Source organism: Halichoeres trimaculatus, unplaced genomic scaffold (genome assembly GCF_033239565.1).
Source record: "Halichoeres trimaculatus isolate MK-OKI-2021-1 unplaced genomic scaffold, fHalTri1.1 fHalTri1_scaffold_8, whole genome shotgun sequence".
Taxonomy (NCBI): domain Eukaryota; kingdom Metazoa; phylum Chordata; class Actinopteri; order Labriformes; family Labridae; genus Halichoeres; species Halichoeres trimaculatus.
In genome coordinates this window covers 15867172-15890048 of record NW_027437186.1, presented here as the reverse complement: position 1 = coordinate 15890048, position 22877 = coordinate 15867172, and the positions used below count along the sequence as shown (strand labels likewise).

The 22877-nt window shown below is 39.7% G+C and overlaps 1 protein-coding gene across 1 annotated transcript; it reads left to right on the top strand.

Moving 5' to 3' along the window:
• The first annotated feature begins 22 nt into the window (after window positions 1–22).
• On the top strand, window positions 23–15922 carry LOC141795298 (uncharacterized). Its single transcript, XM_074676125.1, has 17 exons — window positions 23–118; window positions 545–601; window positions 1180–1236; window positions 1816–1872; window positions 2451–2507; window positions 3086–3142; window positions 3721–3777; window positions 4357–4413; window positions 4993–5049; window positions 7506–7601; window positions 7709–7861; window positions 9038–9094; window positions 9256–9345; window positions 9703–9810; window positions 10568–12602; window positions 12963–13118; window positions 15481–15922. The coding sequence occupies exons 1-17, from the start codon at window positions 23–25 to the stop codon at window positions 15723–15725; spliced, it is 3492 nt and encodes a 1163-aa protein (XP_074532226.1). The 3' UTR covers window positions 15726–15922.
• Window positions 15923–22877: the final 6955 nt, after the last annotated feature.

Genomic DNA, 22877 nt, shown 5'->3' with positions numbered 1-22877 from the left:
GAAAACGATTGATATTGGTGGGATGCCACATCTATGCTTGTTTGCAATAAAAGACATAACCCCAGGTGAAGAAGTTACCTACAACTATGGAAATGCAGACTGGCCTTGGCGCAAGCAGGTACACCAGCAAGTCATGGATATTTGAACAAATTAAAGAAATGTTTGAATTTTGTTTTCAATTGATGGAATTATTACAAAATGAATTGTGATAACATTTGTTTTGGTTGACTGAGAACTAATGTAACATGCTTTTCCATGATGTGCCCTGGAGTTGGGTGGTATCATGCTTTGGATGCATTTAGGCCTTAAATGAATTTAACTTGGTTAACATTTTTTTAGCAAGTGTGTGTGTATTGAATGACCCCAAAAGTTTGGTATGACTGTCCAACTTAACTAAGTTCATCATGGTTGTTTGTCTGTTAACCCTGAGTAGTTAAAATATTCCCAGACTTGACATGAATGGAGTCACCTTCATCCTCACACACTTAAATTCAAACTTAAACTCTTGTTGGTTTCTAAAATTGTGTGTTTCTTCTTTTTCCAGCAGCAATCAACACCTGATGTTTTGGAGCAGACTGTGGATGACAGTGACAGACCTCAGGTAGGAGCCAGATTATAACACACTACTCAGTCTCTCAGAGATAAGAAAGTATTGGCTATCTGTGTTGTATATAGTGGATCAGTGAGTATGAATGAGCCCTCTGCACACTCTTGGAGCAGACCAAGTAGCCTTACTCTGTAAGTACTTCTCTTGTCAGTTATTGGGACAGATTCTGTTTGTTAGTTACCACACAACAAGTTGGATTGTACTGAGAAAATGGTGTCTGACAGTTTCATCCAACGGGACGTCCCCAAACAGGGTTTTTTTTAGCAAGTGTGTGTGTGTTCAAACGTCCCCAAAAGTTTGGCTTGACTAACAAACTGGTGCCTGACAGCTTCATCTTGCTGGACGTCCCCAATTAGGTTTTTTTTTGCAAGTGTGTGTGTATTGAATGACCCCAAAAGTTTGGTATGACTGTCCAACTTAACTAAGTTCATCATGGTTGTTTGTCTGTTAACCCTGAGTAGTTAAAATATTCCCAGACTTGACATGAATGGAGTCACCTTCATCCTCACACACTTAAATTCAAACTTAAACTCTTGTTGGTTTCTAAAATTGTGTGTTTCTTCTTTTTCCAGCAGCAATCAACACCTGATGTTTTGGAGCAGACTGTGGATGACAGTGACGGACCTCAGGTAGGAGCCAGATTATAACACACTACTCAGTCTCTCAGAGATAAGAAAGTATTGGCTATCTGTGTTGTATATAGTGGATCAGTGAGTATGAATGAGCCCTCTGCACACTCTTGGAGCAGACCAAGTAGCCTTAGTCTGTAAGTACTTCTCTTGTCAGTTATTGGGACAGATTCTGTTTGTTAGTTACCACACAACAAGTTGGATTGTACTGAGAAAATGGTGTCTGACAGTTTCATCCAACGGGACGTCCCCAAACAGGGTTTTTTTTAGCAAGTGTGTGTGTGTTCAAACGTCCCCAAAAGTTTGGCTTGACTAACAAACTGGTGCCTGACAGCTTCATCTTGCTGGACGTCCCCAATTAGGTTTTTTTTTGCAAGTGTGTGTGTATTGAATGACCCCAAAAGTTTGGTATGACTGTCCAACTTAACTAAGTTCATCATGGTTGTTTGTCTGTTAACCCTGAGTAGTTAAAATATTCCCAGACTTGACATGAATGGAGTCACCTTCATCCTCACACACTAAAATTCAAACTTTAACTCTTGTTGGTTTCTAAAATTGTGTGTTTTTTTCTATTTCCAGCAGCAATCAACACCTGATGTTTTGGAGCCGACTATGGATGACAGTGACAGACCTCAGGTAGGAGCCAGATCATAACACACTACTCAGTCTCTCAGAGATTAGATATTATTGGTAATGTGTGTTGTATATGGTGGATCAGTGAGTATAAATGAGCCCTCTGCACACTCTTAGAGCAGACCAAGTAGCCTGAGTCTGTAAGTTCTTCTCTTGTCAGTTATTGGGACAGACTCTGTTTGTTAGTTACCACACAACAAGTTGGTTTGTACTGAGAAAATGGTGTCTGACAGTTTCATCCAACGGGACGTCCCCAAACAGGGTTTTTTTTAGCAAGTGTGTGTGTGTTCAAACGTCCCCAAAAGTTTGGCTTGACTAACAAACTGGTGCCTGACAGCTTCATCTTGCTGGACGTCCCCAATTAGGTTTTTTTTTGCAAGTGTGTGTGTATTGAATGACCCCAAAAGTTTGGTATGACTGTCCAACTTAACTAAGTTCATCATGGTTGTTTGTCTGTTAACCCTGAGTAGTTAAAATATTCCCAGGCTTGACATGAATGGAGTCACCTTCATCCTCACACACTTAAATTCAAACTTAAACTCTTGTTGGTTTCTAAAATTGTGTGTTTCTTCTTTTTCCAGCAGCAATCAACACCTGATGTTTTGGAGCAGACTGTGGATGACAGTGACGGACCTCAGGTAGGAGCCAGATTATAACACACTACTCAGTCTCTCAGAGATAAGAAAGTATTGGCTATCTGTGTTGTATATAGTGGATCAGTGAGTATGAATGAGCCCTCTGCACACTCTTGGAGCAGACCAAGTAGCCTTACTCTGTAAGTACTTCTCTTGTCAGTTATTGGGACAGATTCTGTTTGTTAGTTACCACACAACAAGTTGGTTTGTACTGAGAAAATGGTGTCTGACAGTTTCATCCAACGGGACGTCCCCAAACAGGGTTTTTTTTAGCAAGTGTGTGTGTGTTCAAATGTCCCCAAAAGTTTGGCTTGACTAACAAACTGGTGCCTGACAGCTTCATCTTACCGGACGTCCCCAATTAGGTTTTTTTTTGCAAGTGTGTGTGTATTGAATGACCCCAAAAGTTTGGTATGACTGTCCAACTTAACTAAGTTCATCATGGTTGTTTTTCTGTTAACCCTGAGTAGTTAAAATATTCCCAGACTTGACATGAATGGAGTCACCTTCATCCTCACACACTAAAATTCAAACTTTAACTCTTGTTGGTTTCTAAAATTGTGTGTTTCTTCTATTTCCAGCAGCAATCAACACCTGATGTTTTGGAGCCGACTGTGGATGACAGTGACAGACCTCAGGTAGGAGCCAGATCATAACACACTACTCAGTCTCTCAGAGATTAGATATTATTGGTAATGTTTGTTGTATATGGTGGATCAGTGAGTATAAATGAGCCCTCTGCACACTCTTAGAGCAGACCAAGTAGCCTGAGTCTGTAAGTTCTTCTCTTGTCAGTTATTGGGACAGATTCTGTTTGTTAGTTACCACACAACAAGTTGGTTTGTACTGAGAAAATGGTGTCTGACAGTTTCATCCAACGGGACGTCCCCAAACAGGGTTTTTTTTAGCAAGTGTGTGTGTGTTCAAACGTCCCCAAAAGTTTGGCTTGACTAACAAACTGGTGCCTGACAGCTTCATCTTGCTGGACGTCCCCAATTAGGTTTTTTTTTGCAAGTGTGTGTGTATTGAATGACCCCAAAAGTTTGGTATGACTGTCCAACTTAACTAAGTTCATCATGGTTGTTTTTCTGTTAACCCTGAGTAGTTAAAATATTCCCAGACTTGACATGAATGGAGTCACCGTCATCCTCACACACTAAAATTCAAACTTTAACTCCTGTTGGTTTCTAAAATTGTGTGTTTCTTCTTTTTCCAGCAGCAATCAACACCTGATGTTTTGGAGCCGACTGTGGATGACAGTGACAGACCTCAGGTAGGAGCCAGATCATAACACACTACTCAGTCTCTCAGAGATTAGATATTATTGGTAATGTTTGTTGTATATGGTGGATCAGTGAGTATAAATGAGCCCTCTGCACACTCTTAGAGCAGACCAAGTAGCCTGAGTCTGTAAGTTCTTCTCTTGTCAGTTATTGGGACAGATTCTGTTTGTTAGTTACCACACAACAAGTTGGTTTGTACTGAGAAAATGGTGTCTGACAGTTTCATCTACCGGGACGTCCCCAATCAGGGTTTTTTTTAGCAAGTGTGTGTGTGTTCAAACGTCCCCAAAAGTTTGGCTTGACTAACAAACTGGTGCCTGACAGCTTCATCTTACCGGACGTCCCCAATTAGGTTTTTTTTTGCAAGTGTGTGTGTATTGAATGACCCCAAAAGTTTGGTATGACTGTCCAACTTAACTAAGTTCATCATGGTTGTTTTTCTGTTAACCCTGAGTAGTTAAAATATTCCCAGACTTGACATGAATGGAGTCACCTTCATCCTCACACACTAAAATTCAAACTTTAACTCTTGTTGGTTTCTAAAATTGTGTGTTTTTTTCTATTTCCAGCAGCAATCAACACCTGATGTTTTGGAGCCGACTGTGGATGACAGTGACAGACCTCAGGTAGGAGCCAGATCATAACACACTACTCAGTCTCTCAGAGATTAGATATTATTGGTAATGTTTGTTGTATATGGTGGATCAGTGAGTATAAATGAGCCCTCTGCACACTCTTAGAGCAGACCAAGTAGCCTGAGTCTGTAAGTTCTTCTCTTGTCAGTTATTGGGACAGATTCTGTTTGTTAGTTACCACACAACAAGTTGGTTTGTACTGAGAAAATGGTGTCTGACAGTTTCATCTACCGGGACGTCCCCAATCAGGGTTTTTTTTAGCAAGTGTGTGTGTATTCAAACGTCCCCAAAAGTTCGGCTTGACTAACAAACTGGTGTCTGACAGCTTCATCTTACCGGACGTCCCCAATTAGGTTTTTTTTTGCAAGTGTGTGTGTATTGAATGACCCCAAAAGTTTGGTATGACTGTCCAACTTAACTAAGTTCATCATGGTTGCTTGTCTGTTAACCCTGAGTAGTTAAAATATTCCCAGACTTGACATGAATGGAGTCACCCTCATCCTCACACACTAAAATTCAAACTTTAACTCTTGTTGGTTTCTAAAATTGTATTTTTTTTTCTATTTCCAGCAGCAATCAACACCTGATGTTTTGGAGCCGACTGTGGATGACAGTGACAGACCTCAGGTAGGAGCCAGATCATAACACACTACTCAGTCTCTCAGAGATTAGATATTATTGGTAATGTGTGTTGTATATGGTGGATCAGTGAGTATAAATGAGCCCTCTGCACACTCTTAGAGCAGACCAAGTAGCCTGATTCTGTAAGTTCTTCTCTTGTCAGTTATTGGGACAGATTCTGTTTGTTAGTTACCACACAACAAGTTGGATTGTACTGAGAAAATGGTGTCTGACAGTTTCATCCAACGGGACGTCCCCAAACAGGGTTTTTTTTAGCAAGTGTGTGTGTGTTCAAACGTCCCCAAAAGTTTGGCTTTACTAACAAACTGGTGCCTGACAGCTTCATCTTGCTGGACGTCCCCAATTAGGTTTTTTTTTGCAAGTGTGTGTGTATTGAATGACCCCAAAAGTTTGGTATGACTGTCCAACTTAACTAAGTTCATCATGGTTGTTTGTCTGTTAACCCTGAGTAGTTAAAATATTCCCAGGCTTGACATCGAATGGAGTCACCTTCATCCTCACACACTAAAATTCAAACTTCAACTCTTGTTGGTTTCTAAAATTGTGTTTTTGTGACCACTCAGTCTCTCAGGGATTAGACATTATTGGTAATGTGTGTTGTATATAGTGGATCAGTGAGTATGAATGAGCCCTCTGCACACTCTTAGAGCAGACCAAGTAGCCTGAGTCTGTAAGTTCTTCTCTTGTCAGTTATTGGGACAGATTCTGTTTGTTAGTTACCACACTACAAGTTCGGCATGTAGTGTGGTAAACTGGTGTCTGACAGCTTCATCTAACGGGACGTCCCCAATTAAGTTTGGATAGCAAGTGTGTGCTTTTTGAACATCCCCAAAAGTGTGGCTGATTGACAAACTACTTAGGGTTAACTTGATTGAAAGTCTGTTAATAGACTTGACATAAAGCCCACTAAATAGCTTTTAATAGAATTTAAATAGATCCATTTTTTAATGAATTTTTAACTGGGCTTTTACACACTTCTGATTATTCCACTACATATGTTCCTTATTGGACTGTCAGTTCTTCAAAAAGGTCAAGTTTTAAAGGACCTTGTAAAATCTTTTGAATACGTGAGCCCACAAGTTTGTATTAGCGGCTGCTCAACGTTTTTGTTCCTTCGTGTGCACTATCGAGTTCTCATCAGCAGCTTTTCAAAAGTATTTCAGCAGTCGAGCGTTTTCCCTGCCTGATCATGTTTACTTGCTTAGATGTTTTTTGATTAGGTCCTCCTCCCTTGTTTATGTGCGTCTGCTATGGATGAGCAGGCTACATAGTAAAATCGTTTATTTTCTGTGTTTTTATGATCGTGAGTCAGGGTGTTTTATTTAGAAAAATAACCAGATTCTACTTCCCTTTTCTTTGTCTGACTTCATACCCATTCAATCTGCTCTTTGGTAATTGTAAAAACAGGCTTGCTGCGTATTGTCCGCAGAGACCTAAGCCACTTCTGGGGCAAAGCTAAAACGTGCTGCGGCGCTTCTGGTGTAAACACTAACTGCATGACTGGCTGCATATCAGCTCGAGTGCCATCCATCCATCCATTTTCTTCCGCTTATCCGGGGTCGGGTCGCGGGGGCAGCAGCCGAAGCAGGAAAGCCCAGACCTCCCTCACCCCAGCTACTTCGTCCAGCTCTTCCTGGGGGATCCTGAGACGTTCCCAGGCCAGCCAAGAGGTGTCGCTAGAGAGATAACACCTCTCAGCTCGAGTGCAGCCATGCCAATTAGCTGCTTTTTACAAAGTTGACAAACAGCTTTATCTTTGTCCATAACTTTGCCATCCACAGTGTAGAACCCAAAATACTTCCACAAGCTGCTTCTCAGATGTTTTGGTGTTGTGACTGTCTGCTCAGGACGGCTTTGCTTGCTCTTGTCCTTAATTATTGTCCCTCATTTAGTGATAGGTCAGTAGGGCATGCAATTATAGTGAATTCTTAGTGCGCCCTAGTTTGGATCACAAGTCAAACTATATCACACTGTCAGATGCACTAATAGAGACTGCAGCTGACATTTCAAACAGGTAATTACAGCTCAAACATGAACTTTTCACATCGTGTCCCAACAAATGTTCGAAACTTGAAAATAAAATGACAGCCCTTGTGCCTATGATTTTTTTTATTTTGAAATCAACAAATATTTTCTATACTTTATATAGAAGTTTTGTACACTTCCTGTGATCTCTACAAAAGTGGTTCTCCACCTGGGGTCAGGGTTGCCAGAGAACAGGATGAACTTAACTTAATGAGCTACAGTAGAAGTGTGAATGTGCAGATTGCAGGATATCAAAACATTGCAATTCATAATCAGCAATGCAGTGCAACTTAAGTTGTCAACCTGAAACCACCAGTTTTTTTTCCTTCACATGGTGCATAGGGTCCAAGTTTGATACATTTTCATGTTGGTCAAAGGGTGTTCATGCATATATATATATGTTTTTTGTCTTTTAGCTTTTATCTGGTCCTGTGGATACATCAGTAATGAAAGATAAGATCAACTTCAGCAGCAATCCAGGGGCAAATAACAGCCACTTTTCATCTTTCAATGTAATCACTATTACACCATTGCACATTTTTGACTGTTAAGTGTCTTGATTCAGGTAATTTTTGTTTTGCTCAACAAGGTCTTATCTAATTTATTTCTGTCCTCATAGTCTCGAATGGCCAAACTGAGAAAGCACCACGAGGAATGCTTCAATCAACACAAAATTGCAGAGGAACAGCGAAATGCTAAAGAGAGACAACATACCGCGATTTTGTTAAAACGTGCACGGCTGGCTCAAGAACTGGCAGAACTGGATGCTCTTGTGAGTAGTGTGAACACTGCTATCTGCCAAACTCTTTTCATCATGTGTATTACCAGGAGATTCACTGCAAGGGAACTGAACTTGAAGTGATTATTCCAAAATTCTGCTGAAATATTTGCAAGTAAATGTTTAATGATCAAATTAAAAGTAAATTTGAAGGTTAAGGTACTTATTCAGTTCAGTCTACTCAACCTCCTAATCAGATGTGTCACTCTGTACAGTGAGTAGCTGATGACAGCTGCAAATGTGGGGAATAAGGCTGAATTAATTAAAAAAAAAACTTGCTACTTAGGTGCTGATGTAATTAACTCTCTGTGTAGGCACAATTCTGTAGTCTTGCTTAAAGTCTTGCCCACTCTACTACCTTATTTTTATATGCCAACTCAGTTATATATACTGTGTACAACTTATGGGGTTTATACAGTTCACAATTGTCTTGTCTATCTTGTCACTGCAACTCTTTAGTCATGGAATCATGACTGTAGAAACTGACAGCTGTCAAACTGTAACATAGAGAGAGGACAGAACCAGCCCAATGGGATGCAATGGGATTCCAGAACATGTTTCTCCTTTTTTCTGCCTGAACAGTAAGAGAGAGGGACAGATATGGTTTACTGACCAAACACTCTATAATACTGATGACTATTAGAACTATTCAACACTTTGATAAAAGTATATCACTTAAAGCAGCCTTGACAGCTCCAAATTGTACTCAAGAATTGCAACTCTGAACATGCATACACACTGATTTAAAAAAAAAATGGAATTAAAAGTCTTTGGTCTCTGAACTGGGGACATGTTTATTTTCAGGCCCCAATTCCAAATTGGTGAAATACCTCTGGCACAAAATATTTAAATTGGGACAACTATGTAAAGAAATTCCCAGCACAAGATTTGTGGAATGTTTGGATGAATATTTTATGTTACTTAATCTATTTGTTTCTAGTGCAAACCAAGGCTATAAATGCAATGCAGCTTCCTCACTTCATGCAGTACATGTTAATAGCTTCTAGAGACAGGATACTGTGCCTTCTTTTATGACTAGCTGACTTAAGAGCAAGGCATTATCAACATTTTGATTTTGATAACAGTTGGTTTAATATTACTGAAAGTTTTGTCATTGTAGTTGGATGGAATTTCATATTTGCTTTAGTTGATTTTCTCTCTTTTCTTCAGCTGACTTCACAATCTCCCCTGGATAATGCCATTGAGGACGAGTGTGATGATATTCAAGTATGTACAAACTTGACTGGGGCCAATTTTTACAATTACTCACATGTTCTTAATTAATCAAGCATTATAATAGAAGTGAAAGGGTTGCTATGCATCTTCCTTTTTCTAAATACAAACTGAATTTGAATATTTCAAATAGAAAGTTTGGTTTGTCTTTTTAGCCACTAGCCTCATCAGACGCTTCATTGGCGGATGAATCATCAATGGCCAGTGATCCAGTGGACAGTGGAGAGCCAGCAGCAATGTCAAAGGTGACACTACTCCATTTTAACTTTAGCTTGTTATTTGGTTTTCAGCTGTTTTCCACAAGATGGATGACATCAGTGTTATCATTTGGCATCATAAATAAATACATAATTCTATTTATCACTATTTTGTCGATTTTATAATGCTGTTCAGAAATAAACCTTCTTCTTTATTTCCATAATTGTATTATCTGGGATGAGGATAGAAGTGTGATTTATTATCATGGTAGTGAATGGAAATGGTCATAAATCATTCCGCCAAAACACCACTATCACTAACTCTTACTTTAAAAGGTCTGTATTGCCTATTGTTTTATACAAGATTTATTCATACTGGAATGCTTTTATCTTTTTGTTTGTCAGACAAGAGCTCCTGCTATGTGTTCGTCATCATCATCATTGTCAGCTTGTCCGAATTCTGAGGATTTTTCAGCAGATGACTCTAAATGGAGGTCATTAAGACAAAGAAAGGTATTCTCCTGCAATAATAAGTCAAGTTGTAACAGTATACAGAAGTCCCAGTTTGGTGTGTACCTTAACACATGGATTTACAATGAGTTTGGGTCATTAATGTTTAACTGGCAGTAGTGCAGTTAGTGTTTTTGACCTACTTAAATATGAGATTTTTTTAATTTGGTGTAAAAAAGACAATAAAACAAAGGACTTTTTTTTTTTAAATGTTTCATTCAATTGATTGCCTTTTAAATACAATAACGAGACCAAGCAAATAAATACAGATTATAGAGGCTGATACTAAAGCCACGGAGAACAGAAATGATTTAAGCCCTACTTTAACTATCAACTTATGGTTATTGGTTTGAATTTAGCAAACCTAAAGTCTTCAAAAAGATTGTTTTGCAGGTGGAGAGCTTCGAAACAAAAAGCTGCTTCACCTTGTTTGGGTATGCATTAAGCAGTGAGCATGGATTAGAATGGTAACGATCTCACAAATTCTCTTGCCATTTTACAGCCAAGTGTATTCGTCATAGGAATTTGTAAACCAGACCACAATGTCTATATTCACTTGGTACAGGATAAACACCTGTACTGTTGCATCCTGAGTCGTAACAGTAGTGTACAATTTGATGTGTAAATTATCTCTTATTTAAATAGAATTTGGTATATCTACCCTGTTTTTCTCATATACAGCTAAAAGAGAGAAAGTTTATGTAATAAGAGTGCAATCGATCAACACAGCGCAGTAACCTTTGCATTTTTTTTCCTCAAGGCCCCTGCATATAAGGAAGATTCCCTAGATGAATCTGATCACACAGACTATAATGATTCAGACTACGTTCCAGACTCTGTGTCTGATGAGGACACAGAAATCCATCCAGCTGCAAAAAACCTTCCGCTATCTCTGCAATATCCCCTTTTGTCTTCAGCAAGTCAAGCCACTGATTCTGGAACTCCTGTGAAAAACCCAACCAGAGACAACCCTGAGAAAAGGAACTCCAACACTCCAAGGAAGAGAAAGAGCTCATCTCCTCATTTAGAGAAGATAATGTCAAGCACTCCAAAGAAAAGCAGAGTCCAACATCTTTCTGACTCAATCAAAGTATGTCCTCCTTCAAAGTCTGGAAGTCGTCGAGTGTATAACAAAAGAAACTACTGTCTCTATTGCCTCAAGCCTTCTTCAAAAATTGCACGACACCTGGAAGCTGTGCATGGAAATGTAAAAGAGGTTGCCAGAGCAGTTCTATTTCCAAAGAACTCAAAAGAGAGACGTAATGCATTAAATATTCTGAGACGACGTGGAAACTTTGCCTATAATGCTCAGGTTGTGAGTAAGGGAGCAGGAGAGCTCCAGGCCTGCTACAGACCTCGAAAAGCCAGATCTGCTGTTGAGTTTATTCATTGTTTTCATTGTCAAGGACTCTATGCCAAGAGGACTTTGTGGAAGCACATGAAAATCTGTCCAGCACGAGAAGAAACCGATGATGAATCCAGGACTGGGAAGCAGCGAGTTCGATCCAAATGTGCCCTTAAAACTGCTGTTGTCCAAGAGATTAGTGAGGGCTTGAAGAGTGTGATTTCCTGCATGAGCTATGATGAGGTCACTCAGACCATCCAAAATGACAAACTTCTGTTGCAGTTTGGTCAACACCTCTTTGATCTAAATGGGTCCAGAAAGAACCGACATGACTTGATTAGACAAAGACTTCGAGAACTTGGGCGACTATTAGTAGTTGCTCAGAAGAAAACTCCTATACGGAAAGCAGAGGAACTCATCTATCCATCCAACTTCAACAGAGTGATATCTGCAGTGAAAGAGTTGGCTGGATACAACACAGAGAACAACACATTTCAGACACCTTCCTTAGCCCTAAAAGTTGGCCACAGTCTGGGTGTACTTTGTGAGCTGGTGGAGACTGAGAATCTGTCCACAGTTGACAGGGATGACGGCCTGGTGGAATATGCTCGCGAATTCAAGACCATTAAAAAATTCAGATGGAAGGCACTGATAACCAGAGGTGCAACAACCACTATGAAAGAGTTGAAGTGGAATGCGCCACCAATTTTACCTTTCACTGAAGATGTCAAATGTTTGGACTCTCACTTAGAGAAGGTTAAAGATGTTGCTGAAAGAATGCTGAAACTGTCTCCCTCTGCACACAGTTATGCAACGCTTGCCAAAGTAACGCTGGCACAGGTCATTATTTTCAACAGAAGAAGAGAAGGAGAGGTGTCAAGAATGGAGCTGGCCACTTTCATGGCAAGGAAAAAGTCAGAACTCAATGCGGACATGGAAGCCTGTCTCACCCCTCTTGAGAAGAAGATGTGTGATTTCTTCACTAGAGTAGAAATCAGGGGAAAACGAGGAAGAGGAGTCCCAGTGCTGCTAAAGCCATCAATGCTGTCAGCCATGGAGCTCCTTGCTGAAACTCGTGAGATGTGCGGAGTCCTCAAAGAGAACATATACATGTTCGCTAGACCAGGTGCCTTGTCTGCTTATAGAGGGGGAGAATGCATCCAAAAGTTTGCAAGGGAGAGTGGTGCTAAAAATCCGGAGGCCTTAACATCAACAAAGCTGCGAAAGCACATAGCTACCATGTCTCAGGTACTCAATCTTCAAGAAAATGAATCAGATCAGCTTGCAGACTTTCTCGGTCATGACATTCGTGTGCACAGGCAGTATTACCGCCTGCCACAGGGAACGCTACAGCTCGCCAAAATGAGCAAAGTGCTTTTGGCAGTGGAGAAGGGGACCCTCTCACAGTATAAAGGTCAAGCTCTTGATGACATTGAGATTAACCCTGAAGGTATGGATGTGTGTATATTAGTACAACTAAGGTTAGATAAACGCCATGGTTATTATCCCATGAGAAATGCATCATCACTGCTCTTTACCTGTACTATACTCTTTGTACTGTATTTGGTTATTTAAGTTTAATGATGAAGAATTGTAATAGTCTGTTTCACACTGGAGGGATGCAAATTTAGTCCATCAGTTATTTTTACATATTTTTCCTCATAGGCATTGTGTATGATCATGTTATTTACAAAATTATTTTGTGTAAATGTATAACTTAAGTAATGCAGGAAGTCCATTGAGAGTTTTTGTCTCAAGGCTACTTTTCCTAAAGTGTCCTTTTTGTACTTTTCTGACATTGTCACTTCAGAAAAAGTTGACTGTTCACAAGAACCAGATGTATCAAGTGATGAGGATGAGCTTGCCAATGTCAGCTCAGCCATAGAGACCACAGCTGAGGACGACCATGAGGCAGAGGTCACATCTCCACCTCTCTCCACTTCTTCTGATGCCTCTCTAGATCAAGGTAAAAATGAAATAGGAATCATTTTTTGTACTAAGTGACAGTAATGTATCCAGTAAAACCCCAAAGTTGGGTATGACAGAATATACACAGTAGTCAGCTGCTGTAGCCATCCTATAGCAGGTTGTTGTTTTGGAGAACCAGGTGGGAAGTAACAAAGTACAAATACTTTGTCACTGTACTTAAGTAGATTTTTCAAGTATCTGTACTTGATTGATTAATTTTTGACAACTTTTTACTTTTACTCCCTACATTTGAACACAAAAACCTGTACTTTCCACTCCTTGCATAGTTAAAAATAACCTGTTACTTTTATTCAACTTCCACGGACATGACAACGCAGCTTAAAAACGACAGAAGCAGAGTTGTACTGACTTGTCACCTGATATCACATCACAGCTCCACAGTGACTGACAGCATCAGACAGAAAGCTGTGGTCCGGTCAGTCTTCAGCAGCTTCAGTCTGTTCAGTAATTTCTATCTCCAGTAGAGTCATGTTACCTTCACTGTCTGTGGGATAAAAAAGCTCTGTCACCTCTTGCTGCTCCTGCAGCTGCATGGGATGTCAGCCTAAAAATATGATTAAGCAGATTAAAGTTTTCAATTGATTGACAGCACTTTTAGTTTATTTTTCATTTTGCCAAGTTATCAAGCAAGTATTGTGTATAATTAACATAGTAATCATTTTTACTTTTGTACTTAAGTAAATTTCAGTGTGTTTTTTTTTTTACTTTTACCCTTAATTAAGGAGTTGAATAACTTTTTTTTTCCAACTTTTACCAGTGACTTTTACACAAGTATCTGTACTTGTTAGTACAGAGTGTAAGTACTTTTGCCACCTTTGTGGATAATTAGTAAAAGTAGTTAAAGAGCATATTGAAGGTTCAATTTTTTGTAAATTAACACTTACCATTGTCAAATAATGACTGTAGAATAAGTCAATCATTGATTTTATGTGTTATACATCGATAAAGGGCGACAATTAGAGGAAGAAGTGGCTGTTTTCGGCATAGCTGTTCAAAACACTCTTTTTTTCAACATGGTGTCATTTAACATCACCAAAGGGACTCGCGTCACTTCACTCCGCTGTGAGCCAATATGAAAAACAGGTGGTAGTGAGTGAGAGTGGACTTTAGGGGTCGATTTTATTGTTTTATGATTGAATTTGGCCATTCATTAAGGCGTTTCCTTTAACTGCATTTGTGATGGATACAGATAAATTAGCTTAACAGGACATGGAGTCCTCTTTTTTCCCCAATAGGAAGATGAATGGAGTTAGCTTTGTGCTCGGATTCACTTTGTGCAGGTGAGAAGACAAGACTTTATTTCTGCATCGGTCACCACAACACGGTTCTCTGTGGTGCTCATTTTCGTGAGGATTTTGTGCCTGGCGATATTATGGAGTTTAGGATGGGATACCAGAGCCAGGTCCAGGTGTCAGACATGGGTGCAGTCCCATCAATGCAAATCGCTTCGCTGGCGGCAGCAGCAGCAGCAGCAGCCCGAGCCCAGCTCCCAGTGGCAGATGACGTAAAGACAAAGTTGTCAGAGATTCAGCCCGACAGAAACGTGAGCTGAGCATTGTCTTGTTTTCTGACTCTAGATTAGTTGATAGAGCGCTGATAAACCTCTGTCTTTCTCTATGTGACACATTATAACAGCTGCTTATTTTTTAAGTCAGCTGATCTTATTTAAAACTGTTGATGTGAACACAGCATTCGGCTACATATCACAAGCAAACAGCGGGCACTTACTGGTACAGCTGCTCAGTTCCCCTCTGCTTCTCCTCGCTTCTCCTCCGCTGCTCCTAAGGCTGTTATTCCATCCTATTTATCTTGCCAAACAAGCTCATAATAATAAGTCTGAGGACCATAAGAATGCAGATTTTCTTCTTCTTTATTGACAGGAGTAACAGTCTGATCCATGTTTATTAATGTTAAACAGAGGCAGACTCAGAGTGACCCCCCTGAGTGAAGTTGCATTCAAATGCTGGTTTTTAATGCAAAAGTAAGAAAAATTATACTACAACGTCTTCAGGAGACTCTGTGGTTTCAGAGTTTCTTTCAGAATATTGTTTTTAAGGTTTTTTACTATACATTTCTAAATGGTTGTCTTTAACCTGCAATATGCCCTTTAACATGCCTCATCCATAATTTATTTATATAAGTTCAAATTAATTTACATGTAATTTAAAATCACAAACTATGCCCCTTTTTTAGGAGTGTTTTAAAATTGAAAACTAGTGTAGTAAAACCTATTCATGGTCTTCCATTATTTGTCACTTGACCACTGTTGACCTTGCACATTTAACATTGGTACTGACAGAAAGGTAACTTGACATCACCTTTTTTTCTTTTCTTTATAGACATTTCACAGACACTTCCAAACAGAGACAACTCTAAACGTAAGTGGGATGACCGTGAGGTACGTGCTGTGGAAAGACACATGATGGACTTCATACGCACTTGCAAGGTACCGCAAAAGATTGACTGTCTGCGGTGTATCAATGCAGAGCCCGTCGCACTGAGAGATCGCAGCTGGACTGGTGTAAAAAATTACGTCAGAAATCGAATCACTGCCTTGAAGAGAAGGGTTTGTGCTAAACAATAGTTTTTGTTCTTTACAAAGCATTGTTCATTTTATATTTCTCTTTTGGAAGAAATGGACTCAGTTTGTTACTTGGACTAATGGACAAAATCTTGAACTCTTGTTAAAATGTACCCTAGTAAAGTATACTTGTTGGTGTACACTGATAGTTGAAGTGTTCTTGTCATCTCAAGCTGTTTCTGTTTACAAAATAGTAGCACTTTTGAGGCTGGCCCCTCCTGTTACCTAAACAGCAACTTATGGAGCCATTTGTATGTGTCTAACCATGTTAGTAAAACATGTTTTGACAGCAAAACTTAGTTTGTTGTGTGATGTTCATTTTCATGCAAATTTGATTCTGGTGAAAATGTGGCTAACATATTGAGTCTAATCTTATTTAGAACAAATTGTTTCCAGTAGAATTTTATTGAATCCCAACTGTTGTTGATAGTCTTACCAACATAAAACGTGTAAGTATGGCAAGGATTGGTCATTAGTTAAGCCATCATCCTTCAGTTGTTTTGGTTTCTGTTGAAAAAGTTAAGTAAGAATAAGTTTCTTAAGATATGTCAAGAGCTACTCAGGAGCAGTGTTGAGACTGATTTTGAAGGTTTTATATTCTCATAACTCAAACATAGCAACAAATAAATGCTAAAATTACTTGCATAGACTTCTGTCCCCAAAGGACTTTGAGGCACCTGAAAGTGACTTTTATGAGTTTGTGTATCTGTGTACAGTTAAAGTCCCCAAAATTGACATTAAAATTATTTGTCCTCAATCTCAAGGTAAAAATTCTAATTGGACAAAAGTTATTTTAAATGAAAATCTGAGGTGATTTTCATAATCTAGATTTTTCTGGTGATACATCCCACTTGCTGGCATCTCTCTAAACCATTCAGAAAGTGGTGTTCCCAAAAGTAGGGTGTTTTCATGTGCGCCCCCAAAGAGGACATAAGGCAGTATGTGTGTGTGTGTGTGTGTGTGTGTGTGTGTGTGTGTGTGTGTGTGTGTGTGGGGGTTTACCAAAGTCTGAGTCACCCTGCACCTATTTTTACCTCTTTATTGGCATTCAAAAGCAGCTATATGTGTCAGTGCTAACCTGAGCAGTGGCAGAGTTGTTAATGGGACTGCTAGTGCCCATGTTTCTACTGATGCTCAGTGTGTGTGTGTGTGTGTGTGTGTGTGTGTGTGTGTGTGTGTGTGTGTGTGTGTGTGTGTGTGTGTGTGTGTGTGTGTGTGTGTGTGTGTGTTTACTTTGTTACATTTAGCATTTAGAGGCGTCAACTTCCAGTCTAAGAATATAATCTGCTGTTTCTTTAGTCTCCACTTGAGGCTGGCTCAAGAAGTACCAGAAGTCACACACACCTAGCCAAAAAAAAGCTGTTATCAGATCATAAATACACCTATTCACAGCCTGGTTCAAAAAACGTCTCCCGTCTGAGTCTCCCATTTACTATCGGCACACATTGTATAGGCTGGGGTGAATTTTTTCTAACTCGGCAGTTCATAGGCTATTAAAATTGCATGCTTGACCAATCAGACGCACAGCTCAGGTCACATGACTGACGAGCACCCTATAGCTGTACTCGTAGCCCTTGCCAATTCCTCTATAGCCGTGATAGCCCATTTGCTTTTAAGTCGGTTTCACAAACAGACAGGTGACATCAGGGAGACTACGTCTATTAATTATACAGTCTATGATTTAAACCAGCTGATACAGATAAATGAGTCCATTCAAGCACCAAAGTGACATGTCCAAATGTGGTGCAGTGCAGCAAGCATGAGCTCAGAAATTTCCTTTCATACTCGCCAACACTCCTAATTTCTGCAGGGGACTCCCGTTTTTAACTTGTTCTTCCACTGAACTCTATCTTTGTAATTTCTCCCAATTTCTTTGTGATTCTCACACTAACACACTAATGGACAGGGTGGGTAGTTCCATAAGATAATTGGGATATGTTACTGTTGAGATAAGTTATTTTGTGTTTGAGATTTACATGGTTCAGTTAATGTGTCACCCATGAAGAGTTGCATCAAGCAATAGACACGTCATTAACTCGGGCTCAAGTTCTGTTATGGAAAGGTAACATCAGCAGCTAGATTCAGTATCTGTGTTTAACTACCTACTTCAGAGATAGGGCTAAAGCATATGGAGTAGTTTGTTTGGTAGCTAATAGTAGTTTGGGAGGTCAATGATATGGCTGTGGGGCACAAACATTTGTTTTACACGTGGAAGGTTAGGTGTTAGATCCAAACCAAATAGTCCTTTGGCAATACACTTAATCTCACTCTGTCTTAAGTGGCTGTGCAGCAGTGTTTGAGTAAGTACTGATGGGTGCTTTACAAAGCAGTCTCTGCCATCAGTGAATGAATGTGCTGTGACTGGGTGACTGCTTCATGTAGGCACTTTGAGTTGTCAGAAAAGAAGGCAAAGCACAACATTATTCTCTAGGAGTTACTCTACCTAAAATGACCTGGTCCTATATTTCTCAGCAGTGTGGACCCCCAACTTCACAGAGCAGGGCTTACACAGCCTTGTCATGGATTCCACTGGACCTCAGAATTCTTGTGCTTGGACATTAACATCAGACCCTTCAAGTCATTCTGCACAAACCAGTTGTCCTGTTCCTGTGGGGTGCCTTACTGTATTGTTTTGTGGTCCATCATTGATGCACAGTCCAGTGAAAGTGTTTTTTTAGGAAGTGGGGTAAGCATGGGAACTTTGACCAGTCTGCTGCTGATCTTCCCCTATGCAAAAACTGCAATGCACTATGTCCTAGCTGAGGTATGTTCTTTCTGATAGAATACTGTGGAATGGTAAAATAAACCCAACAACCTAACCCAGGAATCCAGGGCTGGATTTTGATGACATTTGAAAATGCTTTGACTTAGGGACACAAGACTTACTGAGGTTTTAGGTGGAGCTGTGATGTGGACTAACCTTGCAGAGCGGAAGGACTTGCCTAATTCAGTTTCTGAAACCCTGCAGATCCATCTTGCCAGGCTCCATTGACCAAGGAATTCACTCTGCTAAATTCTTACATGCCCAATCAGGGAAGAGCTGCGGGAGCAGCAGGAGCAGGGGAAATGACGAGCAGATGTGACGTCAGCAGACTTTTTGTACTTTTCAGCGTTCCTTCGATTTTTAAGTTAACTTTATAAAAATGGCAGCAGCCGTCTAACGCCATTATCACATGACATGTTTCCCATGTTCCTGTGGTTGGTCGTTTATTGTTTCTCAACAGTGGTGCACATAAGCCAAGTCATAGCGTTGCTTGATGTGGATTGGCCTATGGTGAGTGTGTCAATCAGAACAGTCGTCCAATCACCAGCTGCTGATTTTTTTGAAGACAGTTTTGAAACTGTCTGTCTGGCGTGTCAGGTTAGATGTGGACCACATTGATGCACAATTAAACACATAGGTAATTTATTCATAGCAGCCAGTGGTGGATGATCCCATCACTTGGATTTGTTTTGTGTTTAGTCTTTGAATGACCACTTGATCAGGTGTAACACTATTTTGCAGCTGTGGTCAAATCAATGTTCCTTTTATGGTTGTATGACTTCATTCATTTTGACTAATCCAGCTGGGCATGTAGCATGATTTTCATCTACTGCTGAAGCTGGTTTGACATGGTCCTTTGTTATTTCACCCACTTCACTTAATTGAGAGTCCTCACAGCATTGGAAACATAGCGTTGTGTGTGTGTATTGGACAGTTAGTGATTGGGAGCTTTCAGAAGAGAAGTGGCCATGAACCGACGCTAGTTAATAGTGTTTGTTGGGGACAAAGCCAATTTTTCCTAAATGGTGCCGCTTAGGCGCTAGAATCAAAAGGATTACAGAATGAAAGGGATTAAAAGGCCTTTGTGACAACAAATTAAGCATCATGCATAGATGTTGGGACACAACTTTCATGGCTTTGCAGATGGACATACACACACCCACACAAAGACACATGCAAGGCCTTGGGAGTGAACAGCACAGCTGCAGCGCAGAGGCAAAGAAACAGACTGGTTTCCTTTTAGAGAACAGATGGCTGTCAGGAGTACACACTCCCCCAAAATCAATTATGGCTTTTCAATTCATCTCACTAACAGGGCGAGTGAACTTTCTCATCCCACTGAAGCCATGTATTTTGGTGCTTTGATTAAATCTGTGGCTGGTGCACATGGTTATAACTTCAAAAATTTATCCACATAGTTGTTCATCTTTTGAGAAAAATTTAACCCTTTAGCCTGGTTGACACCTGTAGTCTAAGCAGCATAAATCAGTTTTTGGGCTTTGAGTAGTAGATAAACTTGCATATCCTGTTTTAACAAACATCTTGGTAGATTCTTAAACACTTTGTCATGATTTTATTTTGTTTTGTTTTATTTCATTTAAAGATAATACAGAATGTAGGTTGTACGTAGTTCAGAGGAGGTTTCCACTTTTTTATTTGTGTACATGCTGAGCAGAAGCCACCACTGAATCACATGGTTGGGCTCTCTGTTGTAAATGTGTGAGAGGATATTACAGGGACGAACAAGGGAGCTCAGAGCAATTCATTGGATGTGTCGAAATCCATCCTGACAAGCATATGTGGCCTTGTTTCCCATCCTCACTCTCTCTTTCTCTCCTCTTCCCTGAGCATCTGTTTGCATCCCTCTCTCCTAGGGCTTCCTGTCTCTCCCTCTAACTCTTTTTTGTTCTGTTCCCTGGTTACCATGTGGGCACAGTGTGAGATGTGTTTGTCTCTCTCGGCTATATCTTTCGCAGACAAAGAAAGAAACTGGAGACAGGCACTTACTTGCAAAGCAGCACACACATTACATGTGTCTGTGTGCACAAACAATTGCAGAAACACATTCAGATTATGTAAGCAAACACACATGCATGCCTTATGACAAAATAAGTCAGGTTGAGGAAATATAATTGATAAGAAAATCTCAGGCTTGGAAGAGAAAAGAAATTGGTTTGTCAATGATAAAATAACTGGTAATTTTCCTGGCACGTAGGTTAGCTGTCTTCTATATCTCAACTCTCAAAGTGTCATATGTACAACAATACACATCTGAGAGATTGCAAACATTACCATTCCTTTGTCATTTGCACAGCTCACACACAGTCCATGGGTACATACTGTGTGTGGAAGAAGATAAGTGGACTTGTTCATTATCTATATCTACTCCTGGGGAGAAACCTCTGGGTTTTCTCTGAGCTGCTGAGAACACTATCTGTATCATTTATACTTCATTTATGCTGCACTGTTATAAACCCTTCTGAACTCAACTCCATAGTGTGAAATCTAGACATTTAAGCTTAAATTATGACGCACATCAAGCCAGCCATTATCCATTTGTTTAAGGCTGACTAGGGGGCATTTGTAATCTTCCACTAATGCAGCTTCTGGCAAAATAGCTCTATCTTTATATTACTTCAAGGCAGCACTTTGCTATGGTGCCATTTCGATATTAAGTGTTTTTATAGAAGTTGATAAGTTGAGAGTTTCTGTTAACATAAATACACAAACAAATAAAGAGCAAACTGAAGTCTTTACAGATACTGACTGGAATTTTAATTTGTGTTGGTTTAGAAATGGTCTTGGGAAATGTGAAACCAATTATATCTCTAAACAAATATATCTTAGATGCTGCTGACATATTGTAACATAAGATTGAGTGTAATATAACAGATGAGAAACTTCCCTAAAGGTGATCATAACATACTTTTGAATAGTAAGTCAAATGACATTATAAAGTGTACTAGCTGCAAGTGCTTGGAGAAAAAGCACACGAGCAAGGCTACAGTTTTCCGCAGACAGGGCTGGGTCTGCATTGTAATTTAGCTCATTTTTAAGGATGCTCTGACCCAAGCACTCATCTCAGTTCGAGTGTATGCTCTACTAAGAATTCTCTCAGCACTTTACTTAGCCATCAGAAAACATGTCTGTTTTAGCTCTATTTGCGGATGCAACACAGACGTGCCTCTCTGCCTTGAGCGTACTGATCAGATGTTTGTGTCTATGGTCTTCAAAGAGACAAAAATACAACCAAAGTAAATAATGAGTGGTTCTGACAGCACTGGTGACATGGTGTTTGTTGCTACTGCAATAAATACATTCTATGGACATGTAAGTCTTTCAACCCTATTTAAAAAATAAAAAATAAAATAAAATAGATATAATTTAATCAATTGGAAACTACTTTTTCAAGCCCACATGTATTTATTTATCCATTCATTCATTCATTCTTTCATTCATTTACGTATTGTCCAGAAAGCTGCAGCTACAACAATATTACACCAGTTTTTATTATTTGTCATTCAACACTGTCTCTGAGCCACTGCAGTCTGTATTTCAAGGTAATTCTCCCACAGAAATAGAGCTGTTATCTGAAAAAAGGTTGTGATGAACTGAAAAGTGAATCATTCATGACATTCACATTTTTAAGTACATGAGATCTTACTTGTAAGATAGATCTCAGAAGCTTTTATTTAAGATAAATAAATAAGCAAACAAATGAATAAATGAATAAATAACTGGTGAAGATAAAAGTCCTGAGTCCAGAGTCTTGTGGTGTTAGGCATGGAGTCCCTCAAGGCTCTGTCCCTGATCCCCAGTTGTCTTTATATACAGTTATATTTGCCAGTTGATACAGGAAATAGACCCAACAGGTGTAATCCTGAGGCCTGTCTTACTAGATTCTTGTTGTCCCCAGACTTCATGCTCCTCAACTAATCTAGACACAAATTAGGGTTTTCAGATCAGCAAGACTTGGTTATTTGTATGAAAACCAATTTCCGATGGTTGTTTCATTCATAGCAGAGACAGAAAAAAAGAGCTTTGGTGTTGTTTCTGATTAGACCCTTTCACTGGGTTCACATGTTGGCATGGTAATAAAGAGTTATCTTTTCTAACACAGAAGCTTCTCAAAGGTCAGAACAGTCATGTAGTTTAATGATGCTGAGGTTGTCATCCATGTCTTGGTTCGTGGGGGGCAGCAGAGCAAGGTGGGAAGCCTGTTTAGGCATGAGCTTTCTTCAGCCAGGTAGGACTGAATGTTCCTTTTTTCTACTCTCAGTGTTTCATGATTTGGTGAGGGGAAAGGGTGGGAAAAGAAAATGTTTCTTTAAAGAAATCAGAAAAAAGACGGTGTAGGAAGAGCAAGGATGAAGAGCCTACTCAATCCTGCA